At 36.9% G+C, this 15,001-nt stretch overlaps 3 protein-coding genes across 4 annotated transcripts; 2 read left to right on the top strand and 1 right to left on the bottom strand.

Annotated features, from left to right (window-relative positions):
* Positions 1-1,205: 1,205 nt before the first annotated feature.
* kbtbd12 (kelch repeat and BTB (POZ) domain containing 12) lies at positions 1,206-5,718 on the top strand. 2 transcript variants are annotated; one of them, XM_046855513.1, is made up of 6 exons: positions 1,206-1,315; positions 1,664-2,861; positions 3,707-3,977; positions 4,211-4,361; positions 4,747-4,944; positions 5,102-5,718. In XM_046855513.1, the coding sequence occupies exons 2-6, from the start codon at positions 1,780-1,782 to the stop codon at positions 5,269-5,271; spliced, it is 1,872 nt and encodes a 623-aa protein (XP_046711469.1). In that variant the 5' UTR covers positions 1,206-1,315; positions 1,664-1,779; the 3' UTR covers positions 5,272-5,718. The 2 variants fall into 2 exon arrangements, with proteins under 2 accessions (XP_046711469.1, XP_046711477.1); XM_046855521.1 differs by lacking the exon at positions 1,206-1,315 and having other exon boundaries at positions 1,327-2,861.
* A 139-nt stretch (positions 5,719-5,857) lies between these two features.
* Positions 5,858-11,046, bottom strand: LOC124389927 (interactor of HORMAD1 protein 1). Its single transcript, XM_046855535.1, has 8 exons — positions 10,969-11,046; positions 10,660-10,738; positions 9,946-10,102; positions 8,909-9,048; positions 8,594-8,639; positions 8,409-8,499; positions 7,757-7,854; positions 5,858-7,147 (listed from the first exon to the last, which is right to left on the bottom strand). Exons 2-8 carry the CDS (start codon positions 10,713-10,715, stop codon positions 6,128-6,130), a joined length of 1,608 nt encoding a protein of 535 aa, XP_046711491.1. The 5' UTR covers positions 10,716-10,738; positions 10,969-11,046; the 3' UTR covers positions 5,858-6,127.
* A 2,281-nt stretch (positions 11,047-13,327) lies between these two features.
* akap14 (A-kinase anchoring protein 14) lies at positions 13,328-14,449 on the top strand. The gene has a single exon (XM_046855214.1). The coding sequence runs from the start codon at positions 13,488-13,490 to the stop codon at positions 14,001-14,003; it is 516 nt and encodes a 171-aa protein (XP_046711170.1). The 5' UTR covers positions 13,328-13,487; the 3' UTR covers positions 14,004-14,449.
* The last annotated feature ends 552 nt before the right edge of the window (positions 14,450-15,001 follow it).

Raw genomic sequence — 15,001 nt, forward strand, 5'->3', positions numbered from 1 at the left:
AAATACATTATTTTATACCTTATAGACCTTATACCTGCCTAGTTCTAATAAAGTTATACTTCAAAACTGCTACAGTAAAAATATTACCATGATCAAAAAGAAACATTCACATTTTTTATCATGTTCTCTTTTTATAACCTTCAGACTTTATTTTTGAACCTTCCTGAATATTAAGGACAAGCTGTCTTAGTGCTGGTTATTGCATCAACACTTGTCAAAAAGAAAACTATCCAGGGTTAATATTTCTATTAATAATTCTGCTTCCTGTCTAAAGATTAGCCTCTCTAACAAAAGAACCAGGGGCTGGAAGACCGGCATTTCACTTATTATTCACCTGTTTACACACAGAGCATTATAAAGATTTAGTAATTTATGCCTAATAAACTACTGGAAAATACAAAATGCTAAATAAAATGGCAGATGTATCAGTTATTGCAAGTATAAATACGCTGTATGACACATTCCACAAATCTTATAAAATATGTGTAAAATATTTTTTTAGCTGGACAATTTGTATTGACAAATGTAAATAATAATGATGTAAATTATGGCGCTAAATAAATTAATGCAAATCTGTAGTGATCACATGAGAAATAAGTCTTATTTTATAATGATCACAGTTGAATCAGTTGTGATTCACTAGATGGCTAAAAATGATGTGGACAGCTGACAAATCATATGTGAGCTTGAGGTTTAAAGCAAATATCCTTGTATGCTCGGAATGTCCTTGTATGCTTTAGCATTCTGAATGCTTTGCCAAGATTGGATCAGAAAAACCCAAGCGGCCATATTTAAATCCATATTCAAAGCCAATATTTCCCTTTTTTTCAATCATTAAACCAACTACTGATTTTGCACGAGATGCTCCTTTAAGAAAGCACAAGCACAAGTGCAGGGCCTGACATCACTTTAACAGCATAATGGGGTGAAATCTAATCCCCAGATACCCTGCAGCCTGAAGGGCCATTCCACACATCGAAAGATGGATGTAAACAAAAAAACTAAACAAAAAAAAACCCCACTGTCCTCCTGTTAACCTTGTCACTAAATATATAGTTAATTAAATAGACAGCAACTTTCATCCTTGTTTATTTAGAAACTATCCTGTTACTTCTTTCCCCCATTGGTTATTTGAAACATCATGGTCTATTATTAGCCATGTTGCTTAGTATGGGGCACAGAGGGTTCAGTAAACAGATTTCTCTCACTCTCCCTCCTCCTCCTTGCACTGTCACAGACACAGTGTGTATATGAAGTGTGTAATGGACGACTTGCCAACTGAAGACAAAGAACACTTGAAGCTTGAAGATCTCTGGTACGGTTCTTCGGTGCATGTCCTGATCTTATCGGTTTAAATAATGTTTCTCTCACTCAGTTGTGAGTACTTGAAAAAGCAGGGACAATGCTCTCTATTTAACCTGAAGGCTTGTTAAGTAGCAGGTATTTTGATGTTATTTTTTAGATATAATAAAAATATATGATATAAAAAAAATATGCATTATCGATGTAGCACATGATCATGCATGTAAAGAAGTTGAAAAATGTGTCGTTAGTTCAATCTCTTTACTCTGACCTTTCAACAACCTGCTCTAACAGACTGTCACAGATGTGTCCTCTCAAGTAACTGCACCAGCTGAGTTTGTCTTGCTCTGTATTTTGACAGATAAACTGTCCCTGGCTTAAAAAAAAGACTTCCATAATGTCTGTAGTTTAATAAAAAACCTTGATTAAGTGAAAAAAAAAAATTCAAAAGAAGAAGAAATTCTTTCAAGAAGCAAAATGGATCTGAGAGCTAAGCATGGTCTAATGCTGTTGGAACAGTTGAATCGAATGCGTGAAGCCGAGCAGTTGACAGATGTGGTACTAATTGCCGAAGGCATCAGCTTCCCATGTCACCGGTCAGTTCTTGCTGCCTTTAGCCCTTATTTCAGGGTCATGTTTACCTGTGGCCTGCGTGAGAGTGCAAACCGCCAAGTGGTACTAAGAGACATGCCAGCGCAAAGCTTATCCCTCTTACTGGAATACATGTACAGCTCCAAGCTTCCACTTTCCCCTGACAATGTGCAGGGTATCTCAGTCGCCGCATTTCTACTACAAATGGATGATGTCTTTAGCCGCTGCCAGATCTATATGACTGACAATATGGATGCCTCCAACTGCCTGGGAATCTATTACTATGCTAGGGATTTGGGGGCTGAAGATTTAGCAGACCAGGCTCAGCGTTACCTCCGCCAGCACTTCACAGAGGTGTGTCTAAACGATGAAGTCCTGGATTTGGAGGCCCATCAACTTGGAGCGTTGCTAGCTTCAGATGACCTTAACATCAGCCGAGAAGAAACCATTCTCGACTTAGTGCTGAGATGGGTCAAACATTGCTCAGTCGGTGTGAGTCTGTGGGAAGAAAATCGTGCCAGTCAGCTACCGGAACTCCTACAGAAGGTTCGTCTTCCATTGGTGAGTGTCAGCTACCTGAAGGAGACACTGCGTCGCAACACAGCGTTACTGGCTGATGCAGAATGTTTACAGATGATGGAAGATGCAATTGAAGCAGCAGGACTGCATCCAGAGGCTCCAGCCCGAAGACTGAAGTTACGCTATGGCATGGAAACGACCGATCTACTGCTTTGCATTGGCAATGATAACGGAGGAATACGATCGCGCTACGGGAGCTATTCAGATCGCAGTTTCTGCTACGCTCCTTCCACTGGCCGCACATTGTTCATCACTTCCCCGCGATACGGTGACGCCCTTGGATATGTATGCGCAGGCGTCGTCACCGAACGCAATGCTATTATTGTTGCTGGAGAATTAGGGCCACGAAGGTTGGCAAGACAAAAGGAGAAGAATGTGGAGATTTTCAAGTAAGGCTCATATGATTATGACATAATGTAATATGTCCCTCACATATAACACACTCAGTGTCCACATTTTCAGGAACACCTTGCCTCATGCAATTATCCAGTCATGTGTCAGCAGTTCAATGAATACTTTCCTGTGGATGCAGGTCAAGAAATTTAGTTAATGTTCACAACATCAGAACAGTGGAAAAATATGACCACAGTGACACTGACCATGAAATGGTTGTTAGTGTCCAGTGGCCTTGGTTTCCACAAAGAATAATCTCTAGATTTTACAAAGAATTGTGCAAAATAAATTCAGTCAGTAGCTGGACAGAAATGTTTTGTTGTAAAAAGAGGAGAGAAGAGACATGCTGACTGGTTTAAACTTACAGAAAGACTTTGGCAGCTGTGGTGAGAACATGCCAAATCTACATCAATAAAAGACTGAAAAGTGCACAGTAGTAAATAAAAAAAAAATAGAGCTTGTTATGTCCTGAGGTTTTCAGTGTACTGTACCTTAATTAGCAAGGGTATAGCTGTTCCCACTAATGTCATTTTTCTGATACAAGACTGCATTTTTAGCAGTCTACCCTAATATTGGTTAGTTGAGAAACAGTCCTAGCAAAGCCTATTAGGGAATTAGGCTCTGCTTTGCAAAATTGACTACCTGTTCTACCCCAGATTCATTTAGTGGGACAGAAAATGTTTTCTGCAGTCGGACATTAAAATCTTTTTAAATCAGTCAAAAAATATTATTATATCAATCATTTGCGTTCAATAAATGTTTTTTGAGAGTATGGTATAAACAATTATTTATTCAGACTTCAAATACTTTTCTTTTACTTATTATTATTATTTCTTTTTAGATATAATGAGGAAGCTCAGGGTAGTTGGAAGCACCTGAGTTCCACAGAATACCGTGACTCATATGCCCTGAGTTCCCTGGGTGAGAACCTGTACCTAATAGGGGGTCAGATGATGCTGAAGAATCAGTACCTCATCACCAACAGTGTTGCACGCTGGTCTTTACAGGGCGGCCCATGGCGCAGTGCTGCTCCTTTACCAATGCCCTTGGCCTATCACAGTGTAGTCCGGATGAAAAACTGCCTTTATGTGCTTGGGGGAAGGACACCACAGGTTAGTGTATTTTACAAGGAATTTAAGATGTCCCACTCGGACATTGACTCGGATTGTCTTTGAAGTGTGTGAGAATAAAGACTATACTAAAATGTACAGTGCTTGTTTATTCCACTATCAAATTACACTGAGAAAGAAAAGTATTTGTCAGTCTGTAACCCTACTCTGTTTCTGTTCCTCTTTTTCTTGCTTTATTAAACTGCACCTGTTGTGACGCGTCTTGTGAATGACAGACATATCATACCGATGATGAGCCTGACCGTATGAGCAACCGCTTGCTTGTGTACAACCCAGAGGACAACAAGTGGAACGAGCTTTGTCCTATGAAATATTCCAAATATCGCTGCAGTGCAGTGGCACTCAATGGGGAGATATATGTTGTAGGTGAGTATATTAAAGTGAATAAAAGAACTAAATATTAAACACATTTATTTGTAACAGTCTACTGAGACCAAAGTTAACATGGCAACAAACATTAAAACAACATATTCAATTAAAATACTACACCAGTGCACTAACTTAATTTTGCAAAGTATAAATATTGCAATTATAAATTACATGTATCATTGTTTTTATTAGTAATTATTAGTGTCAATATTGTGGTGAAAAAATCCAACTTTTACCCTAATTTTTTCCCATTTAATTTGTTGACCTGGTTTTGTAGCAATAACAAAAATTGCATTGTGTAAAGTTCAACTGTAAGCATTGAACACTAAATGGAACAGCTCTAATTTTTGTTCTTATCTAAAGTCCGGCATCTGCCCTGCAGGTGGTATTGGATGTGAGGGTGTAGATCGCGGACAGTCGCGCCGCTGTCTTGATGCAGTGGAAATCTACAATGCTGATGGGGGTTTCTGGAGGGATGGCCCTCCTTTACCGTGGCCGCTTTTATCACTGCGAAGCAATGCACCAAATGCTGGTGTAGTGGATGGAAAACTATATGTTTGTGGATACTATAAAGGAGCAGGTAAAGCATGATTTGAACATTTATCTAGATGTACATTTTATGTCCCTATAAACAGCACACAGATATCAATTTCACTTTAATTGTAACTTAAAAAAAAAAAAAAATTTTATTAAATATATAATAATTATCATGTCTATAATCATAAAATTCTCTTTAGACCGCCATGACATCATCACCAAAGATATACTGCAGTTGGATCCATGGGAGAATGAGTGGACTGTGGTGGTTAAACAGGCTGTGATGCACGACAGTTATGATGTGTGTATGGTGGCGAACCTTAACCCGCGAGGACTCATGCCCCCTCCATCAGACTTGGTGGATGAATAACAAAAAATATTAATGTAAGAGAAAAGCAAATGCAGAGATACATTTAAGAATTTGCACATTTGAGTGTTTTCACAAAATTGAGTTTTCCACAGCTGTACATAGAGATTGTGTTTTATTCATGTAAGGCTGAAGTGAAAGGTGAACATGCTGGTACAAATTAGTGCTGATTTATCTTTCTTAGACTAATGGACTATTTTGAACTGCATTTGCAAACAGATAGTAGCCATTAAACGTTTTATTTTTAGGAACACAACTGTTTTATGACATGTGGATGTAAAAGATGACAAATAAGCTGACAACATTTACTTCTGTGTCAAGCAACTAAAGATAAAATGGCATTTTTAATAATTAGCATGCTCAAGTAATAAGTTCTTTGGTTGCAGTAAATATAATAATGCTCTATAAATGAATTCTTCAGTTGTATTAGAGATGCTTTCTTCACAACATTGTTTTGCACTGTAAATTCTGTTGTACATCTGACACTGCCTCTCTCTTCTAAATATTACCGTAGCCATGTTTTTGCCATTGCAATGCAAAACAAAAAACAGAAACCAATATATTTGAAAAATCATGTAAGAATTAAGTTCCTGGCTACACGGGGAGTACAAAAATACACCAAATTGTACAAAAAATAAAAAAATGCACACATAGTATATAACTTAAAAATCATCACATATAAGACTGACAAAATGTAAGGCAGTGTCTATGGGAATCAGAAGAAATGTACTGTGGAACTATAATTAACTTAAATTTATAGTTTTACAGAAAACAAACAAAAAAACCCCATTCTGAACTAAGTTTGAAAAAAAAGTTTGTTTTGTGTTTTTGAATGAGCTCAAATGTAACATGCATTGAATTAATCAGAGTCACTAATGAAGTCAAAGAGCTGCCAGGTAACCCTCTGTCTCTGCCTAGTATTAGAGTTTTGCTCAGGCTTCACAGACTTCCATTCAGTTGGCTTGTATTCCACAATCACCTGTGAGCTGTTACTACTCTCAGACCATGACCAGGGATCCTGATGTTGTCCACAATCACTCGTATTCATGAGTCTAGTTGTGCATTGCTGTTGCAGTGGTAGTTGTTTAGCTGAAACAGCTTTGCTGGTTCTCTGTTGGGTATTGACCACCGACTGAGGCACCCTGTTTTCTTGGTCCTCATCGTGACTATGTTCAAGTGCAGCACGCCTCTGTGGCAAAATCAACGCTTTCTTCTTTTTCCTGAAGTTCTGACTTCTCTGTGCTCGCTTGGGCAATTTTTTCTCTCTGGGCACTTCAGTCCAGTTTGCTGACTTGTTAGTATTCATATCAATCAAAGACTTTACTGGTTCTACATGCACTGGGGCTTTAGCCATGTAAATCCTCTTAGGATCCTGTACAATAGCAGTGATAGCGCTCGTAGCCACTGGGCTTGGAGAACTGTTGGTAACTGAACGCAGATGGTAAGACCAGCCATTAGGGTCAGACCTTTCATTTTCTATGCGCCGTCTCTTCTCAAAAGGCTGACTACTTACAAACTGGAAAGATCCTCCTCTGCAAAGATTCCCTGGAGATTTTTTTTTAAAAGGACAAATACACTGGTCTACTTTTTTCACTGAGTAGTTAAAGGGTTGACTAAACAGCTTCATGCTTTTATAAGGCTTCTCTTCTGAACCAAAGCAGAACTGAGCTACCAAACCAGGTGATGTCTGAACAGCGCTGTCAATCATACAGACAGGGCTGGGATGAGTTCCAGTAGAGTGAATAGTCATTATTGTGCCAAGCAGAGACAGAATCTCTGTAAGCAGACTCTGCTCTTTGCTTTGTTCTAGTTTTAGTGATTCCAAATCCTGCTGGAGGCCGGACACGAGTGAGCTCAAGTCTTTTAGGGCTAATGACGTCTGGGTAATGAGATAATAAACAAAGCCTTTGTCAAATTTTGCTGATGTAAAAAGAAACTAGTCCATGTGTTAATTCCTGTGTGTCTCATATTTTAATTATATTAAATTTGGTTTAACAGCACAGATGTGACAATTGTGTTGTATTTCGATCCACACTTATATATTAATGCTTTTAAGTGTTCAATAATAACAGCTTATTCACAAGAATTAATTATTCAACAAATAAATGTCTAATTGTTCTATGGTAAAGTTTTCTTTAAAGAAAGTTTACTTAACATTTATGGATGTCAAGTTTTCTATTTTAGGGATAGAGAGCATTGGCACTCTAATGCTTTATGGTTTACTTTTATATAATATATTTATATTTTTTACATTTTGAAAATAAAAAACCCAGTAAAAAATTATTATAACATAAGACCAAGCCTCTAAGCCTTATTTAACTGTAAGATCAGCTTCTGCAGCAAACCAGCTATAATGACTTGAGGAGCACCTGCCTGGTTCTGTAGTATTAATATGAGCCCAATTATGGACAGAACACAGCATTCTTTATAGTTGTCATACAGAATAAATCATAAGAACATCTCAGATTCCCTTTCAGATATTGTTTACCTTCTCCTCATTGTCCTTAATCTCTCTTTGCGTCTGGCTCATCAGCAGTTCAGTCTGATTTGCAATGCTCTCCTTTATGGTGGTAAAATATTCCTGAACTGCAATATAAAAGGTAAAGCACTGAACATGTAAAATGTTAAATTAAAACAAAAAATCAAGTAAAACTTGACACCAATGGCATTGATGGGGATGAGTTGACCTATACAAGTGAAAATATAATAAATATGTTAAAATCTATGTAAAATCTATGTACAGTAACATTCAAAACAGACTAATAAATTACATTTTTTAAACTATTTTATTACTGTATTATTTATTTAAAGTAATAAATAAAACATTAATGACAAGTAATTCACAATTTCTGTTGAGTTTACTTTACAGTACATGTACAATTCCCCTTGAAAAAGGAACCATTAAAAGGAGGGAGTCAAAACCTCGAGATTTTTTTGTTACTCGGAAAGAATCATAGAACGTAACCCCCGCGAGTATCGAGGTTGCACTCTATAGTCAAATCTATCTAAACATAAACAATAATACAAATATTTTTAATGATTTTCTATATATTTTCTGATGGACAAAAAACATCAAATGTCTTTAACAGATGAGACATATAACACACTATTAAAATATTAAATTAAACAATCATTTTTACTTGTTTTTTTTAAATGATCCATTCCTTCAGCCACAGCTGCTCTGGTTATGTCACAACTTCCATCAATGCAGTTCAGAAAAGACTTTTTGATCTGATAAAAGACAAACAAAAAGAAATATATCTAAGCCATACATAAAATAATGCGATTTACTTACTTAAGCAGCACCTCTACCTTTATCACTTACATTTTCCAGACTTTCATGCAACTGCCGGACTCCAATGAGAATTTCACTGTATAAATCAGAAAATATTTGCTTTGAAATCATAAATTGCAGCACAGGTTTTAAAAGTTTATAATACAATATTTTCAGAATTAAAATGCCATTTTACATCTTTTGTACCATTGGAAATTTTTTTACTAGGCTTTAATGGCATATTAAATTAGTTAAATTTGAATATATTAATATTTAATATATATTTAATATTATTATTATTATTATTATTATTATCAAACTTATTTTTTAAACAAGGGACAGAAAGTACGTATAAAAGTCGCTTACGTCTCTTTGGCTTTTCTTTTCTCCTCTTCAAATCTGTCTAACATACCCATGGCTCTACCACATGAAATGTTGGATACTTTGCTATCACCAAACAGCGTTGGTTTAGCGTGATAGATGGCTGACACCTTTGTTTCATTTATCTGTTAAAATGAATGTTAAAACACAGCACAGCCTTTCAATAAGAACAGTTCAACTAAAGGGTTTATATTTACATTTCATCTTTGCTGGTGTGGCTTTTACTTTTATTCACCATTAAAACAACTACAAGGAGCAAACTGCACAGCCAAAGTGGTAAAATTGGCATCTGAAAGAATAGATCATCTAAAAAGACATGACATCATACTGTGACCAAGTACAAGTGTACACTCTCTCTCCATGTTATTTGGAATGCCTAAAAATCAAGCATGCATCTAATGAGGCAATCATATGACAGAAATGTTTGATAAGAGAGGTCAGTGAAAATGACAAATTAGTTTAAGCTGCAGGAAGGATAGAGCAACTTCAATAATTACTCTTTACAACCATGTTAAACAGACACGCATCTCAGTTCAACGAGGTGTTTTTGCCTCTACTTACAGGATATTTCTTCTTTTTTTGCACCTACAATATCTGTATAAACTCATAAAGTCTATAAAAAAATATATAAACAAAAAAAAAAAAAAACTATACACAGATTTAGTTAATGATCAAAGTTACAAAGATGCCACTTCTCCTTCGTTCTGATGTTTGACATGAATATGAACTGAACCTGTTGACCTGTAGCTGTATGGTTTTTCCAGTGTTCAATCCTGAGCTTGTGTACCTGAGCTTGGTGTGCAGAGTGTGAACAATTTACACAGTATAATAAACAAACCTAGCCTTATAATATCAATCATATAAATGAATAAACAGAGTGATTCACTGATGAACAAAAGACAGACCATGTAGCGAAGACGTCACCGTATATCTTGTGCAGTTACATAATAAAACATTAAGGGCATCTTCTTTATAGGTAGCTTTTGCAAGGAAAGTCACAGATCATGTATATTAAACTGTACCTCCTGTGAGGCCTGTCGAGAGCCCCTGGACTGTCCACTTATCTCCTGAGAAAAGCTTTGAGAATTTTCAGGCCAGTTTTGAGATCCAAACAGAAACTGGGAGTCAGGCAGGTTCGAGTAGTCACTGGTAGCAACTCCCTTCCCTGCTTTTGCACCCCTATGAAATAATGCAACTCATTAACAATATGTTTAAAACACTGGACAAAATTATTGATACACCTGATTTTCTTTTTCCATTCATATGTGGTTCTTCTCCAAACTGTTACCACAAAATTGAAGGCATACAATTGTTTATAATGTCTTTGGATGGTGCAGTATTAAGATTTTCCTTTTGCCTATTAGGATGAATTGGGCCTCCTCACTCCAAAATCTTATCAGAAGAGTGGACATTATTATAAGATCAAATGGGGATTAAATGTGGAAGGGGATGTTCAAAAAGCACATATGAATCTTGTGGTCTGGTGTCGACAATCTTTTGTCCATACAGGTAGTCGTCTACTTACGACCACGATTTGGACTGACAGACCGGTCGTAACACGGTCGTAAGTAGAGTAGGCTATATGTACAGTACTGGGAAATGATGCCGGAAGCTGGTACGCACTGTCGTACACCATGGCTAGCGATTGTGGTCGTAAAGTCAAATGGTCGTAAGTCAGTATACTGTATGTCTCTTGCTGATAATCCTCAAGATGTAAATGTATAATTCAGACTTACACAGAGTTCATTGAGATATTCAAAACATCCTTGACATTCCAAATGTTGGGCTTCATGTGTCCGTGTTCCTGTAAAATTACTACATAGAAAATATTTTATGCGCTATTTATCGTTGTACATCGGCTAAAGGAGTTAGCTAGCAAAACAATGCTATTATTAGCATTTTAGATTTAGCTCTATTGCGCATCTTCGCTACAGTTTACTTTACTATTTATTTAATTTATCATTTATCTATTTCCCCTCCGTGCTTACTAATTCATAATTCATAATTCACAACAGCATTCGTGTGTTATATAGTGTAAAACTCACTGAATGTGTCTGAAACCGTTTAATGACTGCAGTTTGTAGAAGCTGAAACTCCTGAAGTAACTTTAGATGAGGGGCTCTGTGCGCACGCGCGCCCTCCTGTGTGAGTTTAATGCACTGCAGGCTTTGAGATGGAGATCTACTTGTAATGTATTGAGATTGCTGTGGTTGTTACCAGTGTCCGTCGCTAGAGGGTGCTAGAACAGAGGAGAATAAAGTGTTATGTTGTGAGTAAAGAAAGGAAGTACATAAAAGGTGCTTGGAAAATGCACAGGTGTGTGTAGTTAATTTATTATGGGCAGAGGTGTTACACTACCGTGTGTACAACTTTCTTGACGGAAATGACAAAAAATGACAGAAAACCTCCTATTTACCTTCATAACCTCTTCAGCACTTTATTAGGAACATTGTACTAATAATGCATATGTCCCCCCTTTGCCCTCTAATAAGTTTATTGAATCGATTGTTAATTTGAGATATTCTGGTTCATGTTGACATGACTGCATCACACAGTTCTTACAGATTTTACAGGCGCTCTTTCATGTTGTAAATCTCCTGTGCTACTACATAATGCATACAGAATAATTGATTAGGATTAAAGTAATATAGTATTCTTGTATGAAAGTGTGCTAAAAAAAAACATCAACAACAACAAAACAAATCTGGGTAATTTCTGACCTTATTCTGACCTAGCAGAAATAACAATTCATCAGACAATGCTACAGTCCCAAAGACTTATTCTGTCAAGTTTTGGTGAGTCTGTGCCTTTTCCAGCTTCGGATTTCTGTTATTTGGTGACAGAAGTGAAATCCACCTCAAGGTTTTGAAATGTTTTGCATTTAATGATGCCTTTTTCTGCAAATACAACTTTTGAGTTTGATTTCCCTATGTTTCTATCCACAGAGGTGTGGCTCTGTTGTAGTTTCTGTTTGTTTGTTTGTTTGTGCACCATACTGAGTAAACTCTAGAGCAGGGGTCACCAACCTTTTTGACACCGAGAGCTACTTCTTGGGTACCGATTAATGTGAAGGGCTACCAGTTTGATACACAATTCTGAAATAACAAAATTGCTCAATTTACCTTTAATTATATGTTAGATAAATATCATTAATTATTCATATGGGACCAAAACTCAAAGCACACTTTAGGTCGCGGGCCGAATAAAAACATTTATTAAACACACTAAAACAATGTTTTTGAACATAAATATAAATAAAAACAGACAGGAATTTTATTCCAGAATAAATACATTTACACTTTTAATAACTTAAAATATTTTGCTCTCCATAAAAAAATCTCCTGTCAAAATTATACAAGTTAGAAATATGAACATGCTGCGAAAAAACCCGTAACAAATCAATAAAAATTGTGCTTTTATGTAAACGTTAAAATAACAACAAATCAAAACAATCTGATTTATTTGCTCTAATGTCATTTTATAAAAAATAATCATAAACTTTAAAGAACTTAAAAGATTTTGCTCTCCATAAAAATATCTCCTGTTAAACACCAGACGTCTCACAGCTTCATCATGCAGCTCTTCAGAAACTCTCCCTCAGTAAATAACCAGCTGATGTGCCTCTGATTTCTCCTCTGTTTTCACACCAGCTTCACTTTGTGATTTTGCTCTGGTGAAACACGTCTGCTGAAATGTCAGATTCTTCTTTAACTCTTCTTCTTTCTGTATCTTCTGCTCTGCATTGAGGTTTTTCAGCTTCTCTTGATGTTTTGTCTCGTAGTTCAGTCTTAGAATCCCATCGGTTTTGAAAGGCTCTGTTTTCAGAATCAACTTTTCTCTTCACCACTGTGAGGCGCTGTTTCACAATAACTGTACAATAGGGTTAAAGACATCAACAGAAGCTTGACTTGATTGACGCTGGAATGTTCCCAGGTAGTCTAGCGTTCGGTAAGGCAGCTGAAGCGCTGCATTATGGGATCTGTAGTTTTTGTTATCAGCGCTTCATATCGCCGGGACATTAATAACAATAATAATAGATCTTTATAAAATCATCTCGCGGACCAGATATAATTGTACGTCGGGCCGGATTTGACACTGAGTTTGACACCCCTGATCTATGTGAAGACACTGATCATGTTAATGATTTCTCACAATAATTATTAACAATGATTTAAGGTAGGAAACAGCTATTTTTAGAAAAGGCTCGCTGGCGACTCATGTGGCCCCCGCGGGCGACCATTCTAACGTGTCTGTATCTGTATTCTCTACATTGTATCGCTGCCACAATACTGACAGATTAGATAACTGTATGAATAGTGTTCCTGATAAAGCATACAAAAATAAACACATTTAATTATATATTTGGGCACGTGAGAGCGTGAGAGAGAGAGAGAGAGAGAGAGAGAGAGAGAGAGAGAGACGTTTATTTGTTGAGCGTTTCCATGGCAATGCTTGTACACGGCGGAAGTGTCGAATGTTGTTGATGCGCCCTGCGAAGATTAGTATTCCTATATATACTTTTCCAATATTTTTGAGTATCCTTTGACAATAATCACATAACCCAATGGATACTAAAGTAGAAGATGATCCGCTGGATCTCAGAGCCTCTGAATTCAAAAGTGCGTTAGATGCACAGCCAGATCCACAGCCGGAGGAGAGCACACAGCCCGATTTCGAGATCAAGAACATCGACTGGGTTGCTTGTAAGGACTTTACACTCAGTGTAGGAAAAAAGCAAATCGAGGAGTACATGTGCACCTGGGAGATGAACCCGAAATGGCTGTTCAGCGTCCAGTTCCTGCAGGAGCGTGAACTGGAGTATGAAAAGCAGTTCCTCTACAGGGCGCTGTGGAGCATCCCGACCAGCCGCCGTCCGATACCTGCTCACACAGCGTCGGTCTACTTCACCATCAGCATCTCCAAAATCAAACCACAAACTAATCCTGTGCAAGTCCGATTTCAGCTTGAATTCAGCAAGACCACGCATGTTCCTGGAAAAACGATATTCCGTGAGAAATGGCTGAACGACTCGATTGAAAACAAGTCACTGCTTATGGAAACCATCACTTTTAAGAAATAAAAATACAAGCATGGGGTTTAAATGGACACAAACCAACAAATTACCATTGAACTGTTTAAACTCTGATTAATGCTAGTTCTAAACATTGAACTAAATTTATTTATCAAAATTGAATGCATATACATTTGACCCTGTTATAACTTTAATGTTAAGTTATGACTGTGAGAAGCATCCAGTGTGTAAACGGTTCAGTTGAATGAAATGGCTTTTGTATATGAGAGCATTCAGTAGCCAGATGGTTGCCATAAGGCTACAGTAACTTAACCACTCTGTACAAATGTGGTGTAGAAAAAAGAAAGGTTTCTCAATATGCATCAAAGCTTATTAAAACTTGGGGCAGATGAGCATGTAGAACACAAGTGTAATCACACTCTTGATATCACACAAATGAGGATGGGTTCCCCTTTTGAGTCTGGTTCCTCTCAAGGTTTCTTCCTCATAACATCTAAGGGAGTTTTTCCTTGCTACAGTCACCATGGCTGCTCATCAGGGATAAATACACATCATTCACCTTAACTGTTGATTTCTGTAAAGTTGCTTTGAGACATTGTTTGTTGTGAAAAGCGCTATAGAAATAAACTTGACTTGACATGACTTGACAATGTTGGGTTCTACGTCTGTGTTCCTGGCATACTGTAAGTGTGCAATTTACTTAATGCAATGTTTTTGAAGTACGTAATGGGATTTTTAACATGAAAATTGCTTATTGATAATATAAAGTAGTCTAATAATGAATAAAACCTGACTCCTGGGTTAAATTTAAATTAGTCTGAATCAGTGCTTGCTAAAGATTATGTGTCATATCACACTTTCTATTGCATGGAGAACTTGAATTACATCAACAAGAGATATTCATCAGACTCTCACCTGCTTTAATTTACACTATGTAATCCATCACATTTTTGATATACACAGTACTGTGCAAAAGTTAAAAATAGAAATGTTTACTTTGATCATTTAACAAAATGGAAAGTAATGATCCAAATCAAATGAATATT

This window comes from Silurus meridionalis, chromosome 1, assembly GCF_014805685.1.
Source record: "Silurus meridionalis isolate SWU-2019-XX chromosome 1, ASM1480568v1, whole genome shotgun sequence".
NCBI classification, from domain to species: Eukaryota; Metazoa; Chordata; class Actinopteri; order Siluriformes; family Siluridae; genus Silurus; species Silurus meridionalis.

Coding starts and splice junctions, on each gene's coding strand:
- akap14 (XM_046855214.1), top strand. CDS start 13,488: ATGGATACTAAAGTAGAAGATGATCCGCTGGATCTCAGAGCCTCTGAA.
- kbtbd12 (XM_046855513.1), top strand. CDS start 1,780: ATGGATCTGAGAGCTAAGCATGGTCTAATGCTGTTGGAACAGTTGAAT. Junction 4,362..4,746: donor TGGGGAGATATATGTTGTAG/GTGAGTATATTA, acceptor TCTGCCCTGCAG/GTGGTATTGGATGTGAGGGT. Junction 4,945..5,101: donor TGGATACTATAAAGGAGCAG/GTAAAGCATGAT, acceptor AATTCTCTTTAG/ACCGCCATGACATCATCACC.
- LOC124389927 (XM_046855535.1), bottom strand. CDS start 10,715: ATGAAGCCCAACATTTGGAATGTCAAGGATGTTTTGAATATCTCAATG. Junction 8,500..8,593: donor TGCATGAAAGTCTGGAAAAT/GTAAGTGATAAA, acceptor GTCTTTTATCAG/ATCAAAAAGTCTTTTCTGAA. Junction 7,148..7,756: donor TTAAGGACAATGAGGAGAAG/GTAAACAATATC, acceptor CTCATTACCCAG/ACGTCATTAGCCCTAAAAGA.